The 11,129-nt window shown below is 41.3% G+C and overlaps 1 protein-coding gene across 3 annotated transcripts in view; it reads right to left on the bottom strand.

The window, feature by feature from the left end:
- Positions 1 to 5,959: 5,959 nt before the first annotated feature.
- The window catches only part of STXBP4 (syntaxin binding protein 4), a 235,261-nt gene continuing 230,091 nt past the window's right edge, over positions 5,960 to 11,129 (bottom strand). For all 3 annotated transcript variants that reach the window (XM_055398981.2, XM_055398982.2, XM_055398984.2), the window contains one exon: positions 5,960 to 9,076. In XM_055398981.2, coding sequence (XP_055254956.2) covers positions 8,962 to 9,076 — 115 coding nt within the window. In that variant the 3' untranslated portion in view covers positions 5,960 to 8,961. The remainder of the gene's footprint in view (positions 9,077 to 11,129) is intronic.

Genomic DNA, 11,129 nt, shown 5'->3' with positions numbered 1-11,129 from the left:
CCACAGTTCAAAAGCATCAATTCTTTGGCCCTCAGCTTTCTTTATGGTCCAACTCTCACATCCATACATGACTACAGGAAAAACCATAGCTTTGACTAGACGGGCCTTTGTTGGCAAAGTAACGTCTCTGCTTTTTACTATACTGTCTAGGTTGGTCAGGAAATGTTTCTTCCAAGGAACAAGCGTCTTTTAATTTCACGGCTGCAGTCACCATCTGCAGTGATTTTGGAGCCCAAAAAATAAAGTCTGTCACTGTTTCCATTATTTCTCCAACTATTTGCCATTAAGTGATGGGACCAGAGGCCATGATTTCTGTGTTTTGAATATTGAATTTTAAGCCAGCTTTTCCACACTCCTCTTTCACTTTCATCAAGGGGCTCTTTAATTCCTCTTTGCTTTCTGCCATAAGGGTGGTGTCATCTGCATATCTGAGGTTATTGATATTTCTTCCGGCAATCTTGATTCCAGTTCATGCTTCATCCAGCCTGGCATTTTGCATGATGTACTCTGCATATAAGTTAAATAAGCAGGGTGACAATATACAGCCTTGACGTACTCCTTTCCCAATTTGGAACCAGTCTGATGTTCCATGTCCAGTTCTAACTGTTGCTTCTTGACCTGCATACAGGTTTTTCAGGAGGCAGGTGAGATGGTCTGGTATTCCCACCTCTTTAAAGATTTTCCAGTTTGTTGTGATTCACTCAGTCAAAGGTTTTAGCATAGTCAGTGAAGCAGAGTAGATGTTTTTCTGGAACTCTCTTGCTTATTCTATGATCCAGCAGATTTTGGCAATGTGATCTCTGGTTCCTCTGCCTTTTCTAAATCCAGCTTGAACATCTGGAAGTTCTCGGTTCATGTACTGCTGAAGCCTGGCTTGGAGTATGTTGAGAATTACTTTGCTAGCCTGTGAGATGAGTGCAATTTGTGGTAGTTTGAACATTTTTTGGCATTGCCTTTCTTTGGGATTGGAATGAAAACTGACCTTTTCCAGTCCTATGGCCACGGCTGAGTTTTCCAGATTTGCTGCATATTGTGTGCAGCTGACGTTGAAGCTGAAGCTCCAATATTTGGCCACCTGATGTGAACTGACTCAGTGGAAAAGGCCCTGATGCTGGGAAAGATTGAGGGTGGGAGGAGAAGGGGACGACAGAGGATGAGATGATTAGATGGCATCACTGACTCAATGGACATGGATTTGGGTGGACTCCAGGAGTTGGTGATGGACAGGGAGGCCTGGCATGCTGCAGTCATGGGGTTGCAGAGTTGGACATGACTGAGTGACTGAACTGAACTGAGAGCAGGACTTTAACAGCATCATCTTTTAAGATTTGAAAGAGCTCAGCTGGAATTCCATCACCTCCATTAGCTTTGTTTGTAGTGATGCTTCCTACAGCCCACTTGACTTCTTTGCACTCCAGGAGTCTGGCTCTACATGAGTGATCATACCGTCGTGGTTATCTAGAGGTTTTGCTCTGGAAGAAGGGAACAGGGTATAAGTGATCTCAACCGATATAATCTCAGTCACCTTGTAGTTCCCTCCATTCTTCAGTCATTGCTAAACTCCGGGAGACTTACTAAGTGCCAGGCACTCTGGGTTTGGATGGTGTAATGTCATTGCCCAAACTGGGTTTCACTGAGAGGCTTCAAAGGAAAAAATCCTCATGAACTGGATTAAATGAAAAAAAAAAAATCCTCTTTTACGTCTGGTGGGGGCATGGGAGGGTCTTCCTATTCCTGTGATCCTTTGGGGTTTATGGAAATCCATTTGATCTTTCAGTTTGAATCACACTGGGCTGGAGGAAGCTCACTGATGTTGTCCAAGGCTCTATCTGCCTGTACATACCTTGCAATTACTTCCATCCTGGGGCACAGTGAGGAGTGGGTTTCCTCTGTTCAACACTAACATATATCTCCAGGTTTTACTGCTCCCAGGAAGGCGGTCCAGGAGGTGGGGCCCAGCCCATTTCTCTGAGCCCCTCCAGCAGTTTTGTTATTTGTCCTCTCCCACAGCCAGAATTATATCCTAGAGTGGGAGTAGGAAAGCCTTGCTCTTTTGCATCATATGTGCTTTCAAATCTTTGTTCTAAATCATGAATCCTTTCCAGTTCCCTAAGGAGTCAGACTTTTGAAACTCAAAACAGCAAGCGTTCCTCTGCTTTCTGATGTCACATATCTTTCTTGAGGCAATGACATTAAATAGCCTAGAAATTCAGCTATGGAATAAAGAAGGGGAATAAAGAAAATAAATGGAAAAAGCTTTGGTTAATTTCAGTTGAATGTCCTTTTCATAGAATATAAATCACACGGGAGTTAAGACTACATCTGTTTTGAATGGAATTCTAGGACTTTGCAGTGTTTGGCATCTGTAGCATTCAGTAATTGTGTAAGTGGATACATGAACAAGGGCATGAGAGTTAAAGTGGGAAATAAGTCTTATGGACAGCTCATTACATATTCAATTTGGCAAGGATGCATTGAACACCTACTGTGTTCAGGCACTGTGTTAGCTCCTCCTCCACGGTGCTAGACCTTTCCTACAATGGTGAATGAGGCAGATAAATCCCTGCCATCATGGAACTCACTCTCATTCTTATTCTCTTTATTAAGAAAGATAATAAACAAATATATCATTACAAATTGATAAATAATGTAAAAGAAATAAACAGGGTAAAATGACACAGAATATTTTGGTGATGGGGAAACAGGAATGAGGAGGGGTCAGAACTGTTAATCTCATTGCACTGTCCCTCAGACCACCCCGTACCCTGAGAGTGAAATTCAAGCAAAATTAACAAAAGAAGTATTAGTAAAATGTAAGAAGTCATATGAAGGAAGCAAATACAGAATTGCATTTAAAATTGACATAGTCATCATGCAGGTCCAATGATATTATATGTGGTTAGCTGTGGTTAAAACATCTTGCGATTTTATTTCTAAAGTTAATTTTCATGGGTGTATTCTATTTAAAGTTCTTTTCATCCTCTCAAAATTTACATGCTATGTAAGTTGTTTTTGTGTTAGTTTAGTTCTTTTTGTTCTGTATATTGTAAAATTGAAGTTTGTTGACTTTTGAAAGAGTTGTATTTTACTTAGCAGAGAAAATAAAATGTCCATTTACCCCAGAAAAAGGATAATATTTTCTAATTTTGCAAACACTTTATGAAAGTATCATTTGACTCCTTATTTTTACAGCTGCTTAGCATTTATTATTGGAGAGGCCCTTCATATAGTATGTTCCTTTCATTTCTAGTCAAGGGGTGTTAATATTATTTTGGAACTATTCAAATTTAAGAGAGTGACAAAGGGCCTCTCTTCAGGGGTTCTTACTAACCAGATCCCTAACTTCTTACTCCTTTAAGGACAGATAACATGTTTCTGAGAAGAAAGGAGGGAAAGGGCAAAGGTTTCAGCCTATGAGCTTCTTGATCTGGGAGTCAGAACTACCCGGTGTGGGGTCTTCAAGCCCTTGCGTCTTGTCTGTGTGTCACAGGTGCTCAGGAAGCGGCTGCTGGATTGAATGGTTTCTGGACCGTCAGAGGATGACTATCCCCTCACAGACAGGGAAACCACGGCTCCAAGTGCGTTTGTATTGTGCTTTGCACTTCACCGAGGCCTCGCACCTAAGTTATCTCATTTAAAAGTTGGTCCTCACCATCATTATATATAAAGTAGGAAAGGCCAATACTTGCAAGTAAAAAGATGACAGTAATGATGTGCTTGACACACAGTGAATTGGTCACTGCTAGACTCCCCCCACATACAGCGAGTCAGCCTCTGCTGCCAAGGGACAGCTAAAACCCCATGATGGAGACATTCAGGTCCTTATACAATAATGGAAAGAAGATTACTCTTCCAAGGACAAAAACAATCAGAAATGTTATTGGCAATCTTTGGACTAAAACAAGTGTCCTATAACACATAGAAGAAAAGCTCTCACACATTAGGGCTGGAAGTCCTAGTTTTACACAGGAAAATTTGTGGATGTATATCAAAATTAAACTGAACATGACTTTGATGTAGTGATTTACTTTTAAAAATTAATTAGTTTTAATTTTTGGCTGTACTGGGTCTTTGTTGCTGCACATGGTCTCTCCAGTTGCAGCAAGTGGGGGCCACACTTCGTTGCGGTGTGGGGCTTCTCACTGCGGTAGTTTCTCTTGCTGGGGAGCTGCTGCTGCTGCTGCTGCTGAGTCACTTCAGTCGTGTCTGACTCTGTGTGACCCCTTAGACGGAAGCCCAACAGGCTCCCCCGTCCCTGGGATTCTCCAGGCAAGAACACTGGAGTGGGTTGCCATTTCCTTCTCCAATGTGTGAAAGTGAAAAGTGAAAGTGAAGTTGCTCAGTCGTGTCCGACCCTTAGCGACCCCACGGACTGCAGCCTACCAGGCTCCTTCATCCATGGGATTTTCTAGGCAAGAGTACTGGAGTGGCTTGCCATTGGGCTCAATAAAGGCGGTGTGCAGGCTTCGTGGTCCTGAGGCATGCGGAATCTTCTCGGACCTGGGACTGAACTCATGTTCCCTGCATTGGCAGATTCCTAACCACTGGACCACCAGGGAAGGCTGTGATTTCCTTTCAGGATGTATTCTCACTATAGACATACTGGCACAAGAGTGTGCAGATACATGAGGAAAAGGATTTAATGAATATGAGAATGTTCACTGGGGCATTGTTAGTAACAAAAGACTTTTTAAAAACACTTTTATGTACTGTATGTCAATTAGATTTCAATAAAACTGGAGAAAAAAAGAATCATGGAGGACATAACACATGCATAAATTCTAAGGACAAGGAGAATAAAAAACAGCCCCCCCCCCCAAGAACTCACAAACTATCAAAAGAGAACAATAAATAAATCCTGTACAACACGATAAACACTAGCATAAAATCAAACACAAGAACAATAAGAATCATAAAGGAAAATTGACTATACTTCAATAAAATTAAAAAATTTTAAAAAATGGACCATAAAGAAAACTTTTAATCTGGCTCAGAGGAAAGGGAGGGGGATGGTTCATGGACAGAGTAGATTGTATTTTATAGTACTGCTGCTACTGCTAAGTCACTTCAGTCGTGTCCGACTCTGTGTGACCCCATAGATGGAAGCCCACCAGGCTCCCCCGTCCCTGGGATTCTCCAGAACACTGGAGTGGGTTGCCATTTTATAGTACACACGACCTTTTAATAAACTCTGATGTCTCTAATGTCTTGAAATGATAAAATTAAGAGCAATTATATCATCTAGATCTGTATAGTATCAGAATACAACTTAAATTAGCCTAAAAATTCATCAATAGATTGTTGGCTACAGAAATTAGGAGTTATCTGGGTAGCGATATTTTATAGAGCCATTTGAACTATAACATTAATCTGTGTATCACTGTGAAAATAACTACAATATATTAATTCAAAGATACTTAACAGTATAGCTTCCTTTCAGTAAAAATACCGATCGAAGTATCAGTGATGGCTACCTTGAGAAAGTGAGATTTTTTTTAACTTCATTCAATTCCCTACTACTTGGTTTTTTAAAAATGGAAATAGATAATTTTAAAAATCAAAATTAAAGAAAAGCTATTCAATTCTGACTACCCGAGAAGCGTTCCACATTTTAGCCAGCAGTAAGCAGACCCCAGGAAGTGGTTGGCCATTGCCCTACTGCACCACAGTGCCTCGTACCATGCTTGGCATGGTGCTGGTGGTGCTCAGTCAATAAGCCAGGTCATTCTTCAGTAAAGTGAGGTGGAAGCACATAAGAACATTGAGCTTTTTTAATCCTAAAATCTGAGTCAGTCAGTCAAAGGAGAAGAATTGAAAGATGCTGCTGCTGCTGCTGCTGCTGCTAAGTCACTTCAGTCGTGTCCGACTCTGTGTGACCCCATAGACGGAAGCCCACCAGGCTCCCCCATCCCTGGGATTCTCCAGGCAAGAACACTGGAGTGGGTTGCCATTTTATACAAATGTCAATTCACTCCAAATTAACTGGGGGGTTCTACCTGTGTTGAATAAGGATTTTTAATGAGTCCTTGCCATATGTCTCTTTGAGCGTCTCTTGGGGCATTTATCTGTTGGTTTAGAGGTCACAGAGTCACACGGAGGAGGAGATCTCAGACAGTGCTCAGGTGGTCCAGGCAGAGAACCCTGAACCTCCTCAGCAATGGTCTCATAACAAGGAGTTCAGACTGATGGAACTCTTCCTGGGACATAGCTTCCATTTTCTCCTGGGGAATTCTGTCCTGATGCATTCTAACTACCAGAAAGCTTCTTATCAAACTGAGCCGGAATCTGTTTCTTTGTAAAACTGACCCGTGGATCCCAGCTCTACCCTCCAGTGTCACATACAATGGTTCTAAGTGGGGCTGCAGTGGTTTACCAGAACAGGCCCTGGGAAACCTGCCTTGAGACCCAGCTTCCACTCTTAGGTGCTGTGTGGACCCTGAAGCAAAGACTAGCAATTCTCTCTAATTGTAAACTTTTTTACAAAAAGGGGATGATCATAGATAATTTCGACCTCATGGGGCTGTTTTAAGAAGAAAATGAAATAATATATGCAAATTGCCATCACAAACATATGGCACAATATGCTCAATGAGTAATATTAAATTTTATTTAAAAAAATTATTTTTAGATATTATTTTTTGGCTGTATCCTGTGTGCTGTGTGGGATCTTAGTTCCCTGACCAGGGATCAAACCTGTGCCCTCTGCAGTGGGAGCTCAGAGTCTTAACCACTGGACTGCCAGGGAAGTCCCTGATATTACAATTTTTATAGGCCTTTTCCATTAGGTGTTCAATTAGGAGTCAGTGAGGAAAGTGCCACCAAACAGCAAAGTCAACGTATGAGGCCTCTGCCAGTGAAATGTGCCCTGAGAACCTTGATGCCAAGTGATTCCAGCATCTCCTGTGTTTTCCTCACTAGAAACTAATTAGAAAAACACTCCCAGGAAGGGGAGGGACATATTGTATCATTAATTTGGCAACACCAAATACTCTGTACTTTCATGATTATAGAAACTAACGTATAAAAGTAACTTGGGGTGTTTGAAACCTTACTCATCTCGAGGGGACGTAAGGAAAGAGCTCCCTCAGGGCCTTCTCTCAAAACATGTCTCCCTGCAGCTTCCCGATATTCAAAGAGCTGTCAGGGGAAACTCAGGTCTTCTGCAGCCATTCTGAAATTTTTCTCAGGGCTAATGACTACCTATCACCCTGGATTTGACTTATGTTATCATTCAAGACAGAATTATAAACCCTGCATATATTCAGGGATGTGTGAGTATAATGCACACAGGTATTTATAGCATAGGTCTATATAACATACCACATGAAGGGTAGCAGACTCGGAGACTCAGGATCTAGGTCTAAGTTTGACTTACCGTGTGAACTCTGAAAATCTCAGTTTACTCATCTACAAAATGGTTATAATAGATAATTCTGACAGTATATATCCTAAGGAGTTTTAGGTTTGCTGTTTTAATTGAGCTCCAAGCCTCCATCTTTTAAGTAAGACAGTAATATAAAAAAAAAAATCCATTACAAGTATTGAGATTCTACATAAGAACTCATTTGAAAAATGAGTCTTTTTCATCAAAAGATGTTTAATGATTCTTGCTGACTTTCCTCCTAAGTATATCACCTAACAATACTAACAATGTTGGGTAAGGATAAGTCCCTTTTTATTATTCAGTTGGTACTTAATGCCCAGAGCATTTAAAATGACTTCTTCCCAACTCCATTCCTTCCCCCACCCTCATTTCCCAGCTCCAGGTTTAAATCATTAAATGAAGAGAAAATCTTTAGCACTGCAAGTCAACGGCTCGTTCCTTCCAGAAACTCTCCTTACAATAAAATGAAAATGAGATCAAAAGCATAATCAGTCTGGAGGCCGATGGATGTTTCTTTCGACACAGATTCTGGATGCCCCTCTATTCTCTGTTCATTGGCCCCTCTCAAACCCCCTCTCTGGCAAGCATAACCCAAGCTGGGCAAATCCCTGATGGGAGCCAGTCACTTTACTTTAGAAAAATGTGAGCTGTTGAAAAGAAGCTGTCTGTAACAGCATCACAAAGCCCTGCCTCTGCCAGTTGAGTGTGTGGGGGAAGGGCTTATAAAGAGGCATGGACCGGTGGGAGCCACGTTTAAATGCAGACGAGCCCCCTGAGTCTCTGTGGCTCCTGGGATGCACAGCGGTAAAGCTCAGCTGTATCAACAGAGCACCAGGGCCCCTCGTGTCGGGCGACCTGCCTCTGCAGGGACAGCGGGGTGCGGGGCAAAGGGGCCTGGGTGTGGAACTGGAAGACAATGGTGTGAGCCTCAGCTCCAGGACAGGGGCTTCGTTTCTCTGAACGCTATTTTCCTAACTATAAAATACCCACTGGAGCTGCCTCAAAGTCACGTTGTACGCTTTACATAAGACAGGGTCTGAAAACCATTTTGTAAATTAGAAAGCATCATCAAGATATAAGCTGGATCCAGTGGCTTGTGAGATAGTTGTCTAAATGTGATCCATAAGAACTCCCCAAAGCTTGCTTAAATCACCTTCCTATGATACGCATATAAAAGATTAGTGAATTATCAAATAAATGAAATGTTTTACTATGTTCACATAATTTTTCAGTCTTAATTATAAAAACCACTGTCTGATATTCCATAAACAACTAAATATAAAATTACAAAGATCTAATTACATATGAAAAATTATACATATTATAAAATCTAATTACATATGATTAAAAAATAAGACTAGATTATTCTTAAAGAACTACTATAGTGGCAATCAATTTTCAAATGTATACAGTTATATCCAAAAGTTTTACAAAAATAGCTTAAATCCAGAGTCTCCATTTCACAACTTCACTAACTAGTGTGTGTTTTACTCCTCATTTAGATGCTGTCTCTCAGAGTTATCTGCGTAGATGGAGACGCTGGAAGACCACGGAGTGCAGCTTCCCACAGAAAATCATCAGTTCCTCTGGTCGGGAGGTTCTCTGGAACAATCTTCTTCATTCTCCTCTGAGCAGGACAAGTTCAGTGCGCTCATCACGGGGTGCATCCAGGATGTAGTCTGTGTTACATGACTTGGGAAGAAGAACAAGAAAAGACGCAATCACGACTGGAGAGACTACCCTTCTACCCACTACGCAAGCAGTGATCCAGGTGACACTGTTTCCACCCTACTGCAGTCCCCTGAATTACGAAGCAGCTGGAACAGGATCCAATAGTTTTTACAAGTCTTTAGATATGTTAGAACCTAAAAGTTCTTTACAAGTTCTTTACTTTAAAAGTTAAAAGAACTTTAAAAGTTCTTTACAAGTCTTTAGATATGTTAGAACCTAAAAAGGTTCAACAAAACCCATTTCTTTATTTTTGGTAAAAAACAAAACAAAAACAACAATAACAAAACAAGGCAGGAGAATACATCATCTTCAACTACTCATTCTTCCTCACCCATTGGCAAGTCCTGTGACTGTCATGCTGTAGTAACATCTCTGGAATCTTTTCCTTCTCCTTTTCCAATGCTATAGACTGGGGTCACTGAAACAGCTTGTTTCTCTGCCTCTGTTCTAGTTTTTTAATTCATTCCCCACTCTAGCCAAGAGATCTTTCTAAATGACAAATCATACACTGTTGCTCACCTGCTAAAAATTCAGTGCCAACTAATGCTATCTGGATTAAGTACACACTCCACGGTTTGAAACGCCTTGCTTTTTATCTGCCCCCACACTGTCTTCTCTGGTACAGCACTCCTTCCCATCTTGTTTATCCAGCTAACTCTAATTCTAAAAAGTCAAATACCCCTCAAGATTCCTCCAATCTGTTTCAATGGCCTTATCGCTCACACTATATTCTGTTCAGTTCAGTTCAGTTCAGTCGCTCAGTCGTGTCCAAGTGACTATTTATTCTTAGTCCTTCTCACTGCACGTAAAGCTCATTGAGGGCAGGAACTGGGTTTCCTAACTTTGAATCTATGGTACCTAACATATTTTCACAACAAATAACTAGGCATTTCAGGGAAGAACACAAGCAGAGGTAAGGAAGGGTGTACAAAGACACGGTGCATTTTCAGGGGGTGGTCAGACATCACTGCGTGTGCCCCTACTGAGGGATGGTGTTTCTTAGAACCAGTATCCAATCCCAGCCTTCAGCTGGATGTCTCGCCTAAATCCACCTCTACCTGACCAGCTCCGTGGTCCTGGAGAGAGAGCCTTTGGAACAGGCTGACTTGTTTCTTCTCCTTAGATCCTCATTCTAGCCCTGGTTTACCCTGCCGCACTATCCATCCTAGATCAACTTCCTGTGTCCCATCCTACCCAAACTCAACCTCAGAGCAGCATCATGTCTTAGACCAAGTGCACCTGAGGGCTGGCACCTATGAAGATCAAATAAAATTGTAGATTTGAAAGAATCTCCTACTTCCTAAAATATTACAGAATAATATTTCCAAAGTGTCTAACAAGGCTTTTTAAGTACACATTATGTATAGACCTTCTCCATCTTCAGCTGCAAAGAATATAATCAACCTGATTTCGGTATCGGCCATCTGATGATGTCCATGTGTAGAGTCACCTCTTATGATGTTGGAAGAGGATATTGGCTATGACCAGTGCAAAGCTCTGTACAGTCAGCAAAAGCGCTATACATTCAGTAAGCTCTATACAGTCTATAGAGAAGACTGTACACACTCAGCAAAAATTAGAAGCTCTATACAGTCAGCAAAAACAAGACCTGGAGCTAACTGTGGCTCAGATCATGAACTCATTATTGCAAAATTCAGACTGAAATTGAAGAAAGTAGGGAAAACGACTAGACCATTCAGGTATGAGCTAAATCAAATCTCTTATGATTATACAGTGGAAGTGAGAAATAGATTCAAGGGATTTATATCTGATAGACAGAGTGCCTGAAGAACTTTGGACAGAGGTTCCTAACACTGTACAGGAGGCGGTGATCAAAACTATCCCAAAGAAGAAGAAATGCAAAAAGGCTGTCTGAGGAGGCCTTACAAATAGCTGAGAAAAGAAGAGAAGCGAAAGGCAAAGGAGAAAAGGGAAGATATATCTATCTGAATGAAGTTCCAAAGAATAGCAAGGACAGATAAGAAAGCCTTCCTCAGTGATCAGTGCAAGGAAA

Source organism: Moschus berezovskii, chromosome 20 (assembly GCF_049115385.1).
Source record: "Moschus berezovskii isolate FMDL1 chromosome 20, NW_MosBer_1.0, whole genome shotgun sequence".
NCBI lineage: Eukaryota > Metazoa > Chordata > Mammalia > Artiodactyla > Moschidae > Moschus > Moschus berezovskii.
This window is presented reverse-complemented; position numbering and strand designations above follow the sequence as displayed.